This window comes from Dromiciops gliroides, chromosome 4 (assembly GCF_019393635.1).
Source record: "Dromiciops gliroides isolate mDroGli1 chromosome 4, mDroGli1.pri, whole genome shotgun sequence".
In the NCBI taxonomy this organism is placed as follows: Eukaryota; Metazoa; Chordata; class Mammalia; order Microbiotheria; family Microbiotheriidae; genus Dromiciops; species Dromiciops gliroides.
The window spans coordinates 235823058-235842786 of NC_057864.1; the positions used below are offsets into that span (position 1 = coordinate 235823058).

The window sequence follows — 19729 nt, forward strand, 5'->3', positions numbered from 1 at the left end:
CTTTAATAATATCTCTTGGGGCAGCTAGGTGGTGCAGTGGATAAAGCACTGCCCCTGGATTCAGGAGGACCTGAGTTCAAATTCGACCTCAGACACTTGACAATTACTATCTGTGTGACCCTGGGCAAAGTCACTCAACCCTCATTGCCCCACAAAAAAACAAAAAACAAAAACAAACCTCTTATGTCCTTTTGCAAACAAGACATTATTATCTCCTAACTGGGCAGGAGACTGGCTGTCCCCAGGTATGGCATGCTATCTATCTAGTCTCAGGCTTCCTTCAAATCCAAGCTAAAATCTGACCATTTACAGGAAGCTTTTTCCTGACCCTCAGTGTTAGTACCTTTCCTCAATTTATTATATCCATCTCATCCTTTATCTAATTTTTCTCAATCTCAAGGCCTGTCACATTGTAAATACTTAATGCTTATTGACTTGACTCAGCATTTACTAGAAAGGATTAGGAGAAAGAGAGGGGAATGTAGGATTTTTCTATCAAAGACTCACAGAAAAACAACAACAACAAGCAATTTGAACATTAGAGTTGAAAGTAGTCTTAGTCAGTCATCTAGTCTTGCTTTCTCATTTTAACAATGAAGAAACTGGGCTCCAATGGGATTAAGTGATTTGTCCTAAACTAGAAAGTCTGCAGAACCCAGACTAGAGACAGTTCTCTGTCTGCTGGGCTGACATTCTGTTTCACCAGTTTGAGAGAGTATATATGTATGTGTGTACTTAAAAACACATGTTAATTTCCATACTTAAAAAACATTTCAAAATAAAGAACATAAACCTTTATTCAATAAATACAACAGATTTTTAAGAAAAACATGTTCCAGTTAAAGGAAAGAGATGGCAAAGTAAAAGGACAGGAAGAAAGGCACCTTAAATCCTTCCAAACAGAATTGTGTAATGGCTATCAGGTTCTACAAAATAAAAATACAATAAAGTATTTAGATAACACAACTGTAGTTGCAGAGCTGGGTTAGAAAATCTCTTCTCTCCCCAGTTTATCAGTTTGGATATTAAGCCCACTGTCACTTTTCACATTTCTATTAAAAAAAACAAACTTAAGTATTAGTGGTATTTTGAATAAAAAAAAATACTTAATTTTACCTAGGCATCTTTCAGCATCACATTGCTTGAATCTCACTTTCTATAGTGATTTTGGCATGTTCCATATCTTGACACACCCAACCCTCTGGAACAGCTAAATCCTCAATCCCTCACTGGACCTCCAATGCCCCGTCTGACCTGACATTCTGCTCATTCACTGGTCTGTGTGTAACACTTTACTGATCTTTTCCAAAAACTAACAAAGGCTATAGGGCGTGGTCAGGATACCAGGGATGAAATATAAAAACTAGTATCCTGCTCTCAAGTCATTACCTTGGCCCAGGTACTGGCCCTAAAGACCTGAAAGACTGCTCAAATTCATTTCACTTCCACAGTCACCCATCCAGCTTCACTTTGAATTGTCCAACTCTTAGGCTAAACTATCCTTACCCCCCAACTTAAACACCCTGGCCCACCTCCCAAATCCCTTGCTTAAACTCACCTCCCACCAGCTAAACTTACTATTTCTATTTTATTGCACTTTCCACCCTAAAAGAACCCACCCTTCCTGTCTGAATTCAGCCCCTTCTCCCAACTTAGCCCAAGCTTACTTTTATTACCTCAAAAGTCCTGACCTGAGCACATAAACCTTGCTTAATCTCAAAACCACTGTCTGACTTCAACTCTTCTCTAACTTCACCCCAGGAACATAAATCTGAAATGTTATGTCTTTGCTGAATTCAACTTTTGCCCAAATAAACCAACCTGTCCTCTCCACACTTATACATCCCACCCTGTCTCAACTGACTTCCCCACCCAAATTCATACCTAAATTCGCCCTCATTTCCCTACTTAACATAAAATTGTTCCCAACTCTCACCTTTATCCCTACATTGCATAACTACACACACACACACACACACACACCCCTTATGTTCATCTTTGGACCCTTGTTTCTTAGCTCTTCTCAGTGCCTTACACCAAAAAGGTACTACAGATCTAAAATTGACGATGACAGGCCAATAATAGTGATGTGATTGAAAGATATAGCTCCTAACTTTCTTCTTCAGAAACTATCATTCAAAATCATTAGCCTTTCTATGCAAACATTGAAGTCATGGCCATGACTTCAAAGAACTTTGTTTCAGTCAAACATGCTCCATGTGTCAGGGTTATACAAATTATCACTCATCAAGATCACAGTTAAAATGCTTCTGGGTTTCCTCCAGCCTCAACCTATATTGGACATTCAAACTCTCATCCAATCTCCAACTTTGGCTGGTGAAAACTTGGACCCTGATTGTTTCAGCATTTTGGATGCCTGGGTAGGCAGACCTCCATGAGTGTTGGTATGCTTCCTTTTCATTGTTTGAGCCCCACAGCAAAAACTGCATGTGACTTTTGGGCTATACCCTTCCACCTCATCCCAAGAGGTTATGCCACAGATTTCATGGACGTCCCTATTACATAGTATACAATGAGAACCAGGCCATTCTTTTTCACAAACTGCACAGGATGAAAAATGTAAACTGCCCTGAGGAGATGTGAGTTCAGTTACTTTAGGAGTTGTTATATCAAGGTTCTCTTCCACATCACTACTGTCAGTTCCAGCCTCATTACCTTTCAGGCTACTTTCTGCTTTTTGTTCAGATTGTTCTAAATGACCCTCTGTGTGCAGATGAACAATGTCTTCAACTAAGTTAGAAGTGGACAGACCAACTTTGTTTTCTGAGTCAAACACAACTTCACATGGAGTATGCTGCATGTTTCTGTGGAAGGACTGATTTTTCATCATTTGAATGAACCAAAGACCTTCAGACCAGTTTAGGGAGTTGTTCTTTTGCATCCAGGAGATCATCATACTCTGAATGTCCTCATTAGGTTGTACCACAGAACCGTGGCCCTGACAGGGCCGAGGCTTTCCATGGACAATTTTCAGTTTTGATGATATCATGCTAAGTTCGTTGACAATCTGACTTGAAAACTCTCTTCCATGTTCAGACTGTAAAACACTGGGTGCTCCAATAATTGTGAAAATATCCAACAAAGCATGTGCCACTTCCTCAGACCTTTTTGATTTTAATGGCCGCAAAAAACTTAACTTTGTTTGGTGATCCTGATAACTCATAATAAACTTGTATTCCCCATCGGGATTTAACTGCATATCAATCAGTTCAACATGGCATCTTGAATTAACTTCCTTTATGGGTTTAGACACATTACATTTTTTGTGTGGCTTTGAATTCTTTTGTTGACAAGGCCTGCAAAGAGTTAAGTATAACATTATAACCTCTTTAGTGATATTCTTGTATTTTGTTTGCAACTCTTTTTCCATGCGGGTTCGCCCACCATGTCCAATACTGAGATGTGTATCATGCAAGATATCAAATAAGTCTTCATTGTGTAAATAATATCGTATTTTGTCTGTTTCTCCATTAATAGCTTCAATCAGTTTCTCACTTCCTTGTATAAGGATCACATCAAATCTGGCTAAACGGCGATAATCAACGGATTCCTTTTTTGCCTTTGCTTTAGCTTCTTTTACTTCCTTTATGAGTTGACAGTATTTCTCTTTAGAAAATATCTTTGTGTTATTACTTTTGCCTTTCAGTAGACTTGCAAGATCTCTAAGGAACTTTTCTCTCATGCTTTCTGGCTGTATTTCCACTTCATTTCCATTTGATCTACCAATGTCTTCATCTCCTGCACTTTGAGACATCATGGACAACCACAAAAATGATCCTAAAAACACAAAGCAACCATTCAGAGCTTTGAGGTGTATAATAAAGAAGGCAAATACTGCCTAAGCAGCTCCTTGAGCCTGATGAGAGGTAGGGAATAAAGGGGATAAAAGAGAGATACAAAACCTTAGCTTAAGAAGGCCCAACCTGAAAATATAAACAGTGAATGAAAGGAAGATCAAAGTAGAAAGAGAATCAAAGAATGGTAGAATTTGAAGGGACCTTATAAATCAACTACTCAATCCCCTTCATCTTATGGATATGGAAACTGATACTCAGGAGTGCCATGACAATGATCCAGTTTACCTGAAGCAAATCTAAAATTTCCCCTTGACTTTTTTGCTGCTAAAGGAGACCTGATATGAGAATGATGAGAAAGGGGGGTGGGGAGTGGGGGTGGGGGAAGGATTTTCCAGAGAAGTATTGTGGTCTAGCTTTAAATAAAACCTCTTCTGTGTGAAACAGAAAGATTATTATTGTTATTATTAACACTAATAATACTTACTATGCAGGGAAAAGTCTTTGGCCAGAGGAGCATGAACAAGAACAGTAATTAATGTCTACTAGCTAGTGTCCAAAATTAATCTTTATTTCAGGGACAGTCAAGTTGTCTGTTCTACCCACATCTGGGGGCTATGACATAAATTTGATGTCTTTGTTTCAAAGTTCCATTCATAAAGATACCGCTTATTAATAATAAACTACTGGGAGGAGTATGGGAAGTCAGCACTAACTAGTGGAAGGTCTGAATTATGGTCCATTAGGCTTATTACTGTCAAGTATGTAGATAAATTAAAACTAGACATATAAAGCACTGTCAAGTAAAGGATCTTTGGAAGATTTTTTTAATGAAGAGATAAGCTTAATTCATAATTATCAAATAAACTCTACTTTTAAGTGCCTGAAAAGAGCTGACTAATATTCATCTCAATTTTTAAAAATATTATAATCACTATTGTTTTATGTTCTAGGTACTTACAAAGTTAACTTTTTACTGAGCCTCTGACCCAGTGTTCATAAATTAATAGTCAATTGTAATGCATGAGTCTCAATTCTTCCAAGAAACTTTCTCTTGATGCTTCCAATGCAGAGATCTGTCTTCTCTGAACTCCTTTGGCACATTACCTTTATCACACTTTTTATTTTCTATAATAGTTTAATATATGTGAGTTAACTGTGCAAATTTCTTGGGAGAATGGATCCTACTTTATATCCCTCACAAGACTAAGTACAGTGTTATATACAGCTGTTCAAACACTGTTGACTGACTTAAAAATGGAGGACAATAATACTTATAGTGATTTTTCCTACACGTGTAAATGTAAAGACCTACAAACAGACTTGCTAGTACTGAATTTTATTGTAATTTATTGTCTATATATTAAGCCCATATTGTGACTGTGTAGCTTTAAAAAATGTTTAGCAGAGTCAAATGCAAATCAGGTGCTTAATAAATGCTTTTCGATGATGAGATAAAGGAAATGAAGTATAAAAAGCAGCATGTTCATGAATAGTAACCAGACTGGATGATAAGCACTATAAAATCAGGAACACAGATGATGAAAGGGTTGGGAAATAATGACTTAAGAGAAACCACTTGAGAATCAAAAGAAAGTTGAAAATGGATGAACTCAGCATCAAAGGGCAGGGTTGTAAACAGAAGAGTGAATAGCTGAGAATAAGTAGCAAGGAAAGGAAGAGATGTTTACTTAATCATATTTTTTTTATCCAAATAAGAAATAAATGGCTAAGAAAAGATGATTGTTCTAAAGGTTCTTTTCTGTACTCAGATGTAGGGCATTGTCATAATAAGAGATCTGATAGGTTATCAAATCAATTGAGGATATTAATCTGCCAGAATTTTAAAGTGGCTGCCGCTTCATTTAGCAGTGCCTAGAATGGCAAAAGGTTATTGGTTCACGATGTATATGCTCTAATCCAATGGTTTTCAAAACCTTTGACCTCAGGACCTCTTTATTAAGATTAAGTTAAAAATTGAGGACCTCCCTCACCAAAGAGCTTTTTATATCTACCAATATTTACCATAGTAGAGCTTTTTATATCTATCAATACTTACCATGTTAGAAATTAAGAAATCTTGGTATTATGAAAATGGTTTTGATGTTGTAGACCCCTGAAACTATCTCTTTGAATAAATTAACATTGTTAAAATCTTGTGTCTCTTTTTTATTTACCACTTGATTTAATTCTTTTTACTAACATTATCATTATTTCCAGAAGAAATAGAAGGAATGGAAGTCTGACATTCTCTCCCTGAATCAGCATTTCCCCCAACCAACTTCCATTATCTTCCCAGAAGATATCCTATTCCTCACCATTGTCCTGTAGGGTGTGTGGCTCTAGAGATTCACATTCCAGATTGGCCTCCATGGGTTGGAGCTGGGCACCTGAAGATTCCTGGCCTTCTTCCAGGGGTACTATTTCCTCCAAGACCACTTCCTTTCCATGAGCACCTGATGGGACCTAAGGATAATTAGGCACACTTGGGCTTGTGAAGGAATTCCTACTGTAACTGGAGTTAAAAGCTCAGAAGAGACCCCAAGAAATATCCCTCAGAGAACAGTTTTCAATAAATCCTCAAGGGTAGTGAAGAGCAGGACAAGAGAAAACCGAATTCTGCCCAATGCAGACTAATGTAACAGAAGAGGAGGGGATATATCACTTTTTGGGACTGGGGATAGGAAGTGAATAAAAACAGTATCAGCTTATAGATCCAGTTACATAAATCCTTAACTTTTATCTGAGAATCTTAATCTGATTACTATCATAGACATATCAAAATGGAAGTGGCTCAACTCAGATGAGCTTTATTAGTCAAAACCATGTGGTACTTACTTTTTCTACTTGCAAATAAAAAATCAGTGACATAAATCAGTGAAAAAAATTCATAATGAATCACTGAATTGCAAAGTATCTTAGAAGTCATATAAGCCAACCTTCTCATTTAAAAAAAATTATTGGTGCCTTTTGTCTATCAGTCATTTTCCTTCCCCTTTCCAGATTAAACTCTCCCTTATGATAAAGAAAAACTGGTAAACAAAAAAGCCCCAAATAAAGACTATGTCTGACAACATACGTGTCAATAGTTCTCCACCTCTCAACAGTGAGGGAAGAGGTATATTTCATTCTCTTTTCTTTGGGACCTTAGTTGCCACTTCATTTTACAGATGAAGAAAATGGGGCCCAGAAAGCCTGAGTGATATGCCCAGTAATGAAGCTGTTAGAATCTATCTTCCATAAAGGGTGAAAAATGTAACCTATTAGGAAAAAGACAAAATACTCTTTGTAAAGGAATAATGCCTCACTTTACTACAGTAGGAAATATACACATGGACAATCTGTTCAAAATTTCAAAGGGCCTTTGCCCAGGTTGTTTACCAACGACCAGAAAAAGGAACTAAATAATCACAGGAAATGGAATGCTTTGGAGCAGTTCAGTGGTAAAGTGGCTAGGGTGCTGGACCTATAGTCAGGAAGACTCCTTTGTGAATTCAAATCTGGCCCCAAACACTTACTAGGTGTGTGACCTCGGGCAAGTCACTTAACCTCTTTGTCTGAGTTCCTCATCTGTAAAATGAGCTAGAGAAGGAAATGACATACCACCCCAGTATCTTTGCCAAGAAAAAACCAAATGGGGTCATAAAAAGTCAGACACAACTGAAATGACCAAACAACAACAAGGGAATGTTTTGTAATGAATAGAGAAATGACTGTGATACAATAGGAAACGTTTAGACATAAATGTTCTATGGAAATTATTATTATTATGAAATGAAAATGGTAATGATTATTACTTTCCTTATGATAATAAACAAGCAAGTATTTCTTGGGACAGAGATATGTTCATTTTGATGGGGCCACCAGGGATCTTTGTGGTTGTAACTTAAAATTTTGTAAATGTTCTGGAAGGGGTGCACAGTAAATCTCCAAGTTTGGAAATGACACTAAAATCTTCCATGCAGTGAAATAACAAACAGAGATAAACTAAAGGAATTTCTCACAAAGCTGAATGAATTACAAGGAAACATGGTAGAGAAGCTTCAGCGTAGATAAAGGAAAGCAAATTCATTAAGAGAAAAAAATAATCAAAATAAAATAATTAGTTCTCAGCTATCTCAGAGTTATTGCAGATTATGTTTGAAGACATCAGACCAAAGGGTACAGAAGCCAAAAATGTCAACAAAGCGACATACTTGAAATGGCCAGAAAGCATTACTCTACTCTTTTACAAAAATGTGGCATGCTCCTACCAATTATTCAGTGCGAATTCTAGTCACCCCACTTTTAGAAAAACATTAAACTGAAAAATGATCAAAGAAAAATAGTTAAAATGATCAGGAAGTGTCCGTGTGAGGGCCGGCTACAAAATGAATGCTTACAAGGCATATGCTCAAATTTTGTAAAATTCATAAAGAATAAAAAATGATTCATTTGCAAAATCTCATAGCAAAACTGTCTCAATCAAAAAAATATATCAATGAGTTCAGGAACATTGCAGAATTCAAGATTTAACACCTAAGTCACTGCTTATTTCCTAGTAATAAAAAGGAAAAAAAGTATAAAAATAAACTATTTAAAATAATAACAAAAAAAATACAAGGCATTATCATAAGTAGAAATGCATGCGTTCACGTGAAACTTTGCAAATATTGAAAAGTAATATGATTATTATAATAACAAAGGGTTCTTAACCTGAGGATTTTTTTATTTAAATATTTTGATAATTGTATTTCAATATAATTGGCTTCCTTTGAAATCCTATACATTTTTCTTTATGCATTTAAATACACCATTTGAAAAAGGGACTAAAAGGGTTCACCAGACTGCCAAAGAGGTCTATAAAACAACAACCAAAAAGCCATTAAAAACCCCTGACGTAGAACAGTCCATGTTCATTGATGGATCATATTATTAGGGGGAAAATGACAGTACTCTGAAATTAATTTACACATTTAGTGCAATAACAATAAAAATACGGAGGGGTTATTTCAAAGAATTGGAGAATATTATATATGTGTATATTTTTATGCATACACACACACATATATGGAAAAACAAGCAAGCCAACAGTTTTATACTCCCAGACTTTAAAATATAAACTGGTTATCCTCAAATCTATATGGTACTGGGCAAAATAATAATAATAAATAAGTGGTATAGAACAGAGATATCAAGTTGTATAAATGTTTACAAAAGATTAGTATTTGATATGCTGAGGGATAACTCATAGCATATTATGAAACAAACTATGTGTTCCACTGGTGTCCATTCTATGTCACAGGAACTAGATGAAGGCTTGCTTGTTGAGTAGATCCCCTGTGCAAAATTTACAGGAGGTTGTAGACAAGAGCTTCCTTGGATAACATGGGATAGGCAAGTTACAATCTACACTATTGGAGGAAGTACCCATATCAAGGAGTTCAGAGAGCTATTGTAGTATCAAAATACTAAGAATAAATGTACTTGGAAAAACTAGATATGCATAGGACAGAAGTGAATTTAGACCACCGCTATATACCACAAAGTACCTCAGTGACTTATAATTTTAGATTGGAAAAAAAAGAGAACTATTGGAAAATGGAAGAATGTGATAGAAGAACATGGCATATTTATCTCAATTGTAGAGAAATAGTTCTTTTTTCTATTAAAAAACTAGAACAAGGAGTTGCTAAGGAAGATAAATGTGTATGATTACACCACAATAAAAATTTCTGAACAAAATATAATCAAAAGAAAAATTATGGATTAGAAAAATACTTATGGTAAATATAGTAGATAAAATGATATTTAAAACATAAGAAATTTTTTAAAAACATACAAAGAAGGCCAATAATTAAAGGCCAATTTTCAAAAGTGGAGGGGCAGCTAGGTGGCGCAGTGGATAGAGCACCGGCCCTGGAGTCAGGAGTACCTGAGTTCAAATCCGGCCTCAGACACTTAACACTTACTAGCTGTGTGACTCTGGGCAAGTCACTTAACCCCAATTGCCTCACTAAAAAAAAAAAAAAGTGGAAACAAATTGTTAGCAATCACTTGAAAAATGCCAATAATGAAAAATATAAATTAAAACATTTGAGTTATTATCTCCTACTGATCAAACTGGCAAAAATAATTCAAGGCTAGCCCTCAATCACCACTAATACAATTACAAACTAGTAGAATCTTCTGGGGGAGTGATCTAGCAGCTTATAATTGAAGTTACAAAAATAATTATATTCTTTGACTCAATAATTCTATTATTGAAAATATTCCAGGGCAGCTAGGGAGCGCAGTGGATAAGCACCAGCCCTGGAGTCAGGAGTACCTGAGTTCAAATCTGGCCTCAGACACTTAACACTTACTAGCTGTGTGACCCTGGGCAAGTCACTTAACCCCAATTGCCTGACTAAAAATTAAAAAAAAAAATTCCCTAAATGTTCATAATACTTGTAACAAAAAGAGAATGATCTGTAAAGAGAATGAGCTGTTCAATTAGTTTTATAGCTACATTATTTGCAATAACAAAAAACCTGGAAAGAATCTAAAAATAGGGGAAAGGTCCGTTAAAATGTGGTATGTTAGTGGCATGGAAACTTATGGTGCAATTAAGATGAAAAAATATGGAGGCAGATAGGTGGTGCAGTGGATAAAGCACTGGCCTTGGATTCAGGAGGACCTGAGTTCAAATCCAGCCTCAGACACCTGACACTAGCTCTGTGACCTTGGCAAGTCACTTAACCCCCATTACTCCACAAAAAGTTTAAATATATATATATATATATATATATATATATGAAGAATGTAAATATAGAACACCTTTATGAAACTAAAGCCCAAGAGATCTCCCCTGATTTGCAGCTGAAACCTCTAAAACCAGCTGAAACCCCTTTAGGAAATAAGCCCCTTGAGAAACAGGGACTGTATTTCTTTTCTACTTATCACCAGAGTTTAGTTCATAGTAAGCACTTAAAAATGATTTTTTTCATTCAAAACTGTGGTAGATAAATAATATATACAGATGCTTCAGGGACAGACATCAAGGAAGGCAACTATACTTTCCTACAAAACATCCTTTGGTCAGAAATAAGAGTTTACTAGATGGGATATTTGTCTAATTTAGTAATTTATTTCTTATGTTCTAAAGTTGATTTACTTTAACATATTAAAAGTATATGGGGGGTAGTAGCTAGGTGGCACAGTAGATAAATCACCAGCCCTGGATTTAGGACTTGAGTTCAAGTCCAGCCTCAGACACTTGACACTTACTGACTGTGTGACCCTGGGAAAGTCACTTAACCCTCATTGCCCTGGGGGGGAAAAAGTATGAGGGGGTAGCTAGAGTGTAGAATAGAACTCAGAAGGACCTGAGTTCAAATCCAGTCTTGGTCATTTATTAGCTGTGTGACTCTGAGAAAGTCACTTAATTCTATCTACCTCCCCAACCCCAAAAAAGTATATGGGACTGGGCATAGTGATGCACTCCTATAATCCCTGATAACGGAGAGGCTAAGGCCCATGAGCTATGAGTAAGAGTATTAGCTCATGAGTAAGAGGGCTAGTGCCAATTAGGTATCCATACTAAGTCTATCACCAGTAGGGTAAGCTCCTTGGAACAGGGGACCAACAGGTTACCTAAGGAGAGGTAGACTGACCCAAATCAGAAACGGAGCAGTTTCCAAGCTGATCAGCAGTAGGACAGGGTGTATGAGAGGCCTTCCAGACTAGCCTAGGCATTACAGGGAGACCCAGTCTCCTTAAAAAAAAATATAGGACTTGGGGCAGCTAGGTGGCACAGTGGATAAAGCACCAGCCCTGGATTCAGGAGGACCTGAGTTCAAATACAGCCTCAGACACTTGACGTTTACTAGCTATGTGACCCTGGGTAAGTCATTTAACCCTCACTGCCCCACCAAAACAACACAAAACAAAACCAAAAAAGTATAGGACTCACACAAGTAGAAACAGATACAATTAGGTTAGAGATTTCATATAGAAACCTCCAGTTTACAAATGGTGACTCCCATCTAGTGATTTACTTCCCCATAGGAACAGCAGGATACCTTGGTACCTTCCTAAGGCAGTGATAATGCTTGGGATTCCCTCCAAGTCTTCCTCTTTTCCCCCTCTCATTTTTCAACCACTGCTCTCATCACAAAAAACCCCCAGACTTTTATGTTCCTTAAAAGTCACCTCCCCCCAAGACCTGGACCCCCTCTTTACTGTTCCATATCCCTAACTGTGGTGGCTGGTATACAAAGTGGAAGAAGAAAGAATGCCCTAGGGAGTAGGAGCCTGAGTCACAGCTCCATAAATATTAATTTATTTTTGGACTGGACCTGTGATTTTATTGATAGGGAGTTGCTGATAAAAGACTTCTATCATTGCGGGCTGGAACCTTCTCCACGGCTGTCTTAAAGAATTCCCTAGGGGCACTGAGAGGTTAAGTGCCTAGTGATTCACAATTTGTATGTGGCAGAGGTGACATTTGAACCCAGATCCCACAGACTTAGAGGTCAACTCTAGTCAGTAAGGTGATTAGATTATATAATACTGTTAGTCAGGTTCAGCTTCATTAAGGGATAAATAAGATTTAATGTGCTGCAATGCAATTACGTTGACCCTTAAAGTTTCCATTGGAAAATTCCCACTTCCAAATATTTAACTTATGAATGAACATAATCTAATGATTTAAGTGAGTACTTTGTTCATTGATGAAGATTGCAACCTCTCCATATCTTAGGAAAATATTTTCATAAGCTGTTGTGGCTAAACGATTTGCCATCCTAGAGCCACCCAGATGAGCCTCTCTGAATTTGGCTAAGATGATCTTCAGATGACAGACGCAGAGCTAAATCAATGGTGTCAGGCTCAAATTGAAATGGAAGCCACTAAAGTATACATAAAGATCCTTGCAACCATATACTTACTTGAAAAACACATATTATTAACATTATCCATGTTCTACTTTATTTTTATCCATTTTGTTAGTAGTTGATATAAAAACAAAATATGCTGATAGAATTTATTTTGTAAAAAGATGGTTGAATATAGGAGTGGAATGGAATCACATTGTCAAACACTGCTACTCTGTTGATTTGTTTACATAACTGCTTTGTTACAAGAGAGAATTCTCTGGAACAGGGATGAGGTAAGGGGGAAACTTTAGGACATGACTGATATTTTTTTAGAAAGGGCTATGAAAAAACATTTTTTTAAAAAAATCATCCCTTCTTCCCACCTGCTGTCCTGGTTCATCAAGTTCTCTTTCCAAGTCCTCCAGCACAGTTACGACTTCCTCTCCATTCTCTGGATGATGCTCCCATACCCAGGTCCGGAGTTCCTCAGGCAAGATTGCCAGAAACTGCTCCAGCACTAGCAGTTCCAAGATTTCCTCCTTGGTATGGATCTCTGGCCTAAGCCACTGATGGCAAAGTTGCTGAAGGCGGCTTAGGGCCTCACGGGGCCCAGGAGTCTCTTGATAGCAAAACTGTCTGAACCGTTGTCTGAAGATATCTCTGGTATGTGGGAGGGTACCTTCAAGTTTGGATCTCTTTTGCCCCCATGCTTGGTCTTCCTCTACCTTGACTTGTAGAATTCCTTCCTGGTCCTCTGGGACGTGGGGGTCCTGGACTATGAGCCTCTTGGATTCTGCAGTCATCCTAGGCCTGGGTAGCTGGGGAAAGGATCTCTTCAACAGGGGACTCGTCTGAGGGAGATTTCCCTCCAGATTTTTTTTTTCCTTTCTTCAAGCAAACCCCTGACACATGAAAAATCATTGTTACCATAGAGAAACGGCAAACTCTGCCAATCGAGTCAATGAAATAAAAGCAAGCTTGCAACAAAAGGGCAGAGAATATGAGACACATGAGACTTTCCTGAATGGGAAGCTCACCCCAAAATAGCTGGAGCAGACGGGAAGGGGAAAGCTGACTATGATGAGATCTTTTCTCATGGGTCTCTCACTTTTCCCAGGCACTCTCTCGGTCTTGCTAACCCCGGGGTCCCTTTGTCTCTTGCTTGCCCTGGGGTCTGTATCTTTCCCCGGGGGTCTCTTCCCTTTCTCTCTCGAGTCTCTGCCTCCTTCCCCTTCTCCCTGTCTTGGGGTCTCTGCCTCTCCCCCATCCCTCATCTCCCTCACCCCCCAACATACACACACACTATTTCTCGTGGTCATGGGGACTGTCTCTCCTCTGAAGTCTTCATCTCTCTTCCCCTTGGGGTTTCTCGGTCAGTCTTCTCCCTCTGCCCCCACCCCCCTTCCCCCGCCCCGCCCGCTTCTGGTTTGTTTTTTCTCCCCTGGAGTCTCCCTTCTCTGGTCTCTCTTCTCGGAGATCTCGGTCTCTTCCGTCCTTCTCTGTCTCGGTCTCTCTCCCCTCTCCGACTCTCCTCCCCATCTTCACCCCGCAGTCTCTCGCCCTACCCCAGTCTCGGTTTCTCTCTCTCCTCCCCCCAACCCCCCAAAGTTCTGCCTCGCTCTGGCCTAGGGGCGGGGGCCGCTCAGCACCGACACAACCTGGGCTGGGGAGAGGGAGGGGGCGGGAGCTCCTCTGCGCGCTCCGGACCGCAGCCGCACAGCGCCTCCCCCCCACCCCCTCCACACCCCCCGGCCTTCCTACCCCGAACAGCCCAGTCAAGTGTCGGAATGCCCCAGGAGGGCGGGGCGGACGGAGAGCTAGCCTTACAGACCCAAAACCCACCCACAGCGGCGGTGGCCACATTCGCTCGGGTTCCAGTCCCATGAAGTGAGCAGCTTTCACTTCCGGGTCCCTTCTAGGAATACCGGAGGCTTCCCCTTCTCGATGGTTTCAGAGTTCTGTCTTCTCTCCCTAATCTATCATTTTTGCCCAATTTGCCCCCGTCCGCTTCCCCACCACAGGCAACCAGTCTTAGGCTCTCTTTGATTCTGCCCTTTCAAGGTACATTATCTTTTGATTAACGTCATTATTTATACAACAGCACCTGGCAAATCAGCAAGTCAACAAACATTTATTAAGCACCTACTATATAACGGGCACCATGATAAGAAAAGCAAATTAGCCCCCTGTCTCCAGGAGCTCACAATTAGAGGTAACAACGTGCTAACAATCTATGTGCAAACAATAGACAGGATCTTTTGGGGGAGATAAGGCTGGAAGGCACTAAGATTAAGGTCTGGGAAAGTATTTTTTTAATCATAAAAGTATTTTATTATTTTATAGTTACACGTAGAAATAGTTTTCAACATTTGTTTTTAAAGGATTTCTAGTTCCCAATTTTTCTCCCTCCCTGCTTTCCCTTTCTTCTCTCCCTCCTCAAGACAGCAAGCCATCTGATATAGGTTATATATGTACAATCACATTAAACATATTTCTGCGTTATTCGTGGTGTGAAAGAAGAATCAGGATAAAAGGGGAAAACCTCAAAAAAGAAAAACAAAAAAAGTGGAAACAGTATGGTTCAATCTGCATCTAGATTCCACTGTTCTTTTTTCTGGATGTGGAAAACATTTTCCATCATGAGTCCTTTGGACTTATTTCAGATCATTGTATTGCTGAGAAGAGTTAAGTCTATCACAGTTGATCTTCACAAAATGTTGCTATTACTGTGTACAATGTATTTTTGGTTCTGCTCCTCTCACTCAGCATCAGTTCATGTAAGTCCTTCCAGGTTTTTCTGAAATCTGCCTGCTCATGGTTTCTTACAGAACAATAGTATTCCATTACATTCATATACCACAACTTGTTCAGCCATTCCCCCAATTGATGGGCATTCCCTCAATTTTCTTTTTTTTTGGTGAGGCAATGGGGGTTAAGTGACTTGCCCAGGGTCACACAGGTAGTAAGTGTCAAGCGTCTAAGGTCAGATTTGAACTCAGGTACTCCTGATTCCAGGGCTGGTGCTCTAGCCACTGTGCCACCTAGCTGCCCCATCCCCTCAATTTTCAATTCTTTGCCACCACAAAAAAACCCAGCTATAAATATTTTTGTATATGTGGATCCTTTTCCCTTTTTTATGATCTCTTTATGACCTAAATTGCTAGGTCAAAGGGTATGCACAGTTTTACAGCCCTTTGGCATAGTTCTAAATTGCTCTCCAGAATGCTTGGATCAGTTCACAGCTCTACCATCAATGCATTAGTGCTCCAATTTTTCCACAGCTTCTCCAACATTTATTATTTTCCCTTTTTGTCATATTAGCCAATCTGATAGGTGTGAGGTGGTACCTCGAGTTGTTTTAATTTGCATTTCTCTAATCAGCAATGATTTAAAGCATTTTTTTTTCATATGGCAATAGATAGCTTTGATTTCTTCATCTGAAAACTGCCTGTTCATATCCTTTGAAGATCTGGGAAAGTCTTACAGAAGGTGAGACTTTACCTGAGTCTTGAAGGAAGCCAAGAAAACTAGGGGGCAAAGAGGCCAGGCGAGAGTTCCAGGCTTCCAGGGGACAGCCAGTGAAAATGCACTGTTGGGAGGGGGAGGAGAGGGAGGTTGTTTCTTGTTCAGTCAGGAGGTCAGTGTCTGAGAAGTTAAGTGGGAGGTGTGTAAGATGTAAGAAAACTGGAAAGACAGGAAGAGACCAGTTCTGAAAGACTTTGGATGCCAAAGAGAGAAATTTATATTTGATCCGGATATGTTAGGAGCTTATGGGGTGTTTATTTAAGGAGGGGGTGGTGAAGTGGGAATGGAGACTTTTACATGGACTTTCAATTTGAGAGTCCAGAATCTTCTGAACTCTTAAAATCTCACACAGTCCTTCTCTGACCAAGAGTGGAGAGAAGACTGAGACTGAAGCAGTGACCCAGACCCAAGGCTGGGACCAGGGCTCTTCTTCTTCCCCCAAGTGATTCCTATTCAGGGCTTTGGCTGGAAGTTTTCTATCATAACCTGCCAGACACTTGAATCCCTGGGTACTGATCTGGAATGCTAGTTTATCCATGACCCAGAGAATGTGACCAAATTTCTTCAATCAATCTGAATACACTTCTTGTATTCACTCTAGTCAACCCAGTGGTTTCCAAAGATCTAAGGACTTTTTCACATTTAGTCTAAAGCCTATGATTGATTCAAAAAGGCTTTTTTTTCCACCTGGTTAAGGTATCAGGCTAACATTTACTCATTTACTTTAAGTGGGGTGGGGTAATTGTTCTCCATTCCCTTCCCCTAGCTTGTGGCAGCAGACCATGGCAGCTTCTAAAACTTGTTTATAGAAAACTATTATTTTAAGAATGATCTTAGTGTGCAGGTGCCTAGGTATTAAAACCCAGACAGACCCTTGAATTTGATCCAGTTCTGTTCATTTGAATGCTAGCAGTGATATTAGGAAATAAATAAGAATAAACCCCACAAAGGGAAGATTGAAAGTATTAGGCTTTTTCCCCTTATACAATCCAAGGTAATACTGCAAAAGGGAAATTTCTGACTGGGGTATCATGGGACTAAATATTAAGAGGGGCATATTTAATAGAGAAAGGGAATGATCCTTACAATAAAGTAAAGAGTACAGATAGAGAGAGCATTCCTTTGTGTGTGTGGGGGGGGGGTCAATGAGGGTTCAGTGACATGTCCAGGGTCACACAGCTAGTAAGTATCAAGTGTCTTGAGGTCATATTTGAACTCAGGTCCTCCTGAATCTAGGGCCAGTGCTTTATCCACTGTGCCACCTAGCTGTCCCCAAGCCTTCCTTTCTTTAAGGAGAACACGGTGACTAGTCTCTGTATTCAAACTCCTGATTTCCATCCTGTCAGGGATCAAAGTCTTCCTTGGAAAAGGATGAGTGGAGGAGATGCTAGAGATATCTATTCATGCCTCTCTGTGAGCTACATCAAGACTGATCCATGTGGACACGTAAACTATATGGGCAACAAAACACAGGCTGGTGATGTTATGGAGTGAGAGACTATGGTAGTAGCAATGGAAAGCAAAAAAGATTCTGACTCCACTGACATGATCAGTGAGTTCAGGGGGAATGGATGACAACACACCCATTGTTGGGTAAAGGTAGCCATGCATCCATCATGAGGGATCTAGGTTTTGGTGAGAGCCAGAAGATGGAAGGAGTGGGAAAGGAAAAGTTTTAACCAAGGGAAAGAAAGTTTAACCACAGAGCAGGCATTCTAGAAAGGATAAGGGAAAGATAAGGAAGATCTGAACTGGGACATCCATAAACCATGTGATTTGGGGCAAATCACTAAACATCTTTGGGCCTCCATTTCCTAATTTATAAAATAAGGTTTGGATCTAGTCATCCACCATTCAGTGAGAGTTTTGATTTTTACCATATGTGGAATTCAAGGTGTTTGTTGATGGCAGTTGGCCTAGGTTCCAAAAGTCAGGTTTCACTGAGTTCCTGAAAGTCCAGCTCTCTTCTTGTTTCAGGAAAGAGGGAGGCTGAGGGTCTTTCTTTCCTTGTATCCTAGTGTGACTTCCCAATCAGCAGAGCAGAAAGATTCAGTCAGGCAGAGATGCATTTCTTTGAAAGCTATAAAAGAAATAACTGCTTGACAACACTAATTATTTATATCAAATAGGGCATAAAAGAGAGAGAAAAATGCTTGCTGAAGGTATTTGTCACTCTCATATGTGTTTGCTAAATTATTTGTGCTAAACTGGGTCTTCTAAAATTATTTCTATTGCTTATAAATTAATTGTACTTATATATAAAAATGGCGATTGCACCCATTTTGGCAGTATTTTTTATTAATATTTAATATTAATAAAGAATTGATTGTGTGGCAGTTAACACAAGCAAGATCCATAATTACTTAAAATAGTTTGGCCAGTCTTTAATTTAAAAAAAAACTAATTAAATGAAGAATATCTATATCTAGACTTTGACACATACTTGGATGTACAATCCATAGAATTAGTTTCATCAGTAGGTATATCTTGGACAAGGCAGGTGGATAATGAACTATATTGAAAATTGAGTAAGAGAGCAGGCCAGATTGCCTTTGGAAAACTGCATAATACTTTTGATTGCCTCAAGATTCTTTCTGAAACAAAGGCCTATTTTAAAAAATTAATATTCTTTCAGTAGTACCATAAGGCTTCAAGGTACAAACTAACCCAACCTCTAAATAATTAAAGGTTGCAAGTCAGCCAAAAGGAAATGAAGAGATTTCTTTAGAGAAATGGCATGAGATATTAGTTGAGAAATATAACCAGAAAAAGGAGCTGGTAACACAGAAAAAGCAAGAAATAACCAATGGAACCATGTTCTCCACTGGTATCCATGACATATTAAGAGATCTAGGAAAAAACCCCAGATCATGAGACAGATTTCCTGCAGATTTATGTGAGTATGTGATCAAGAGTTATATAGGATCAGAAGACATAAATAACTTGCAAGCTATACTAATTAGAAAGAACACCCACATCAGTGAGATTACAGACCTATCAAATTTAGTCCTCCCTCAACATTTGTGGGTGTTAGGTGCACAGGATCTTTGCAAATATGAAAAACCCTGAATAACTCCAAACCCTACTCCAAACTTTTAGTTTTAGTAATTGTGATCATATTTATTTAACACAAAACCAAGTAAAACAACACACTGTACCCACAAAAAAGTTGCAATTTCTATGAGAGAATAGTATCTCAACAACATGCAGAATCTTTACAACCTGCAGACATAACAGTAGCAACTGATTCATGGATTTCCTTCTACAAAAATGCCAATATACAAAGATCATTGGTGGGGTGGAGTGGGGGGGAATGGATGGTAGACAAAGTAGAGGCATTCCCAAAGAGAGTGCATAGCCAATAGTTCTTTAGTGCACTGAAACTTTTAACAAAATGTAGCTATTTATTATAAAATCATGATACTACTCTGATGGTGGGAAGTGAAATTAAGAAGACTCTCATGAAGGTGGAAGAGGCTTGAAGCTTAAAAAAAACTAACTGAGCAACTGGTCCCATCACTTCCTGGCAAAGAAAGGGAGAAGAAATGGAAA

At 38.9% G+C, this 19729-nt stretch overlaps 1 protein-coding gene across 6 annotated transcripts; it reads right to left on the minus strand.

Moving 5' to 3' along the window:
- Positions 1–750: 750 nt before the first annotated feature.
- Positions 751–14560, minus strand: LOC122752965 (SCAN domain-containing protein 3-like). Of its 6 annotated transcripts, none has more exons than XM_043999997.1 (4): positions 14495–14560; positions 13036–13554; positions 6134–6281; positions 751–3798 (listed from the first exon to the last, which is right to left on the minus strand). In XM_043999997.1, the coding sequence occupies exons 2-4, from the start codon at positions 13453–13455 to the stop codon at positions 2306–2308; spliced, it is 2061 nt and encodes a 686-aa protein (XP_043855932.1). In that variant the 5' UTR covers positions 13456–13554; positions 14495–14560; the 3' UTR covers positions 751–2305. The 6 variants fall into 6 exon arrangements, with proteins under 6 accessions (XP_043855932.1, XP_043855933.1, XP_043855930.1 ...); XM_043999998.1 differs by having other exon boundaries at positions 14414–14529; XM_043999995.1 differs by lacking the exon at positions 14495–14560 and adding an exon at positions 13954–14058.
- Positions 14561–19729: the final 5169 nt, after the last annotated feature.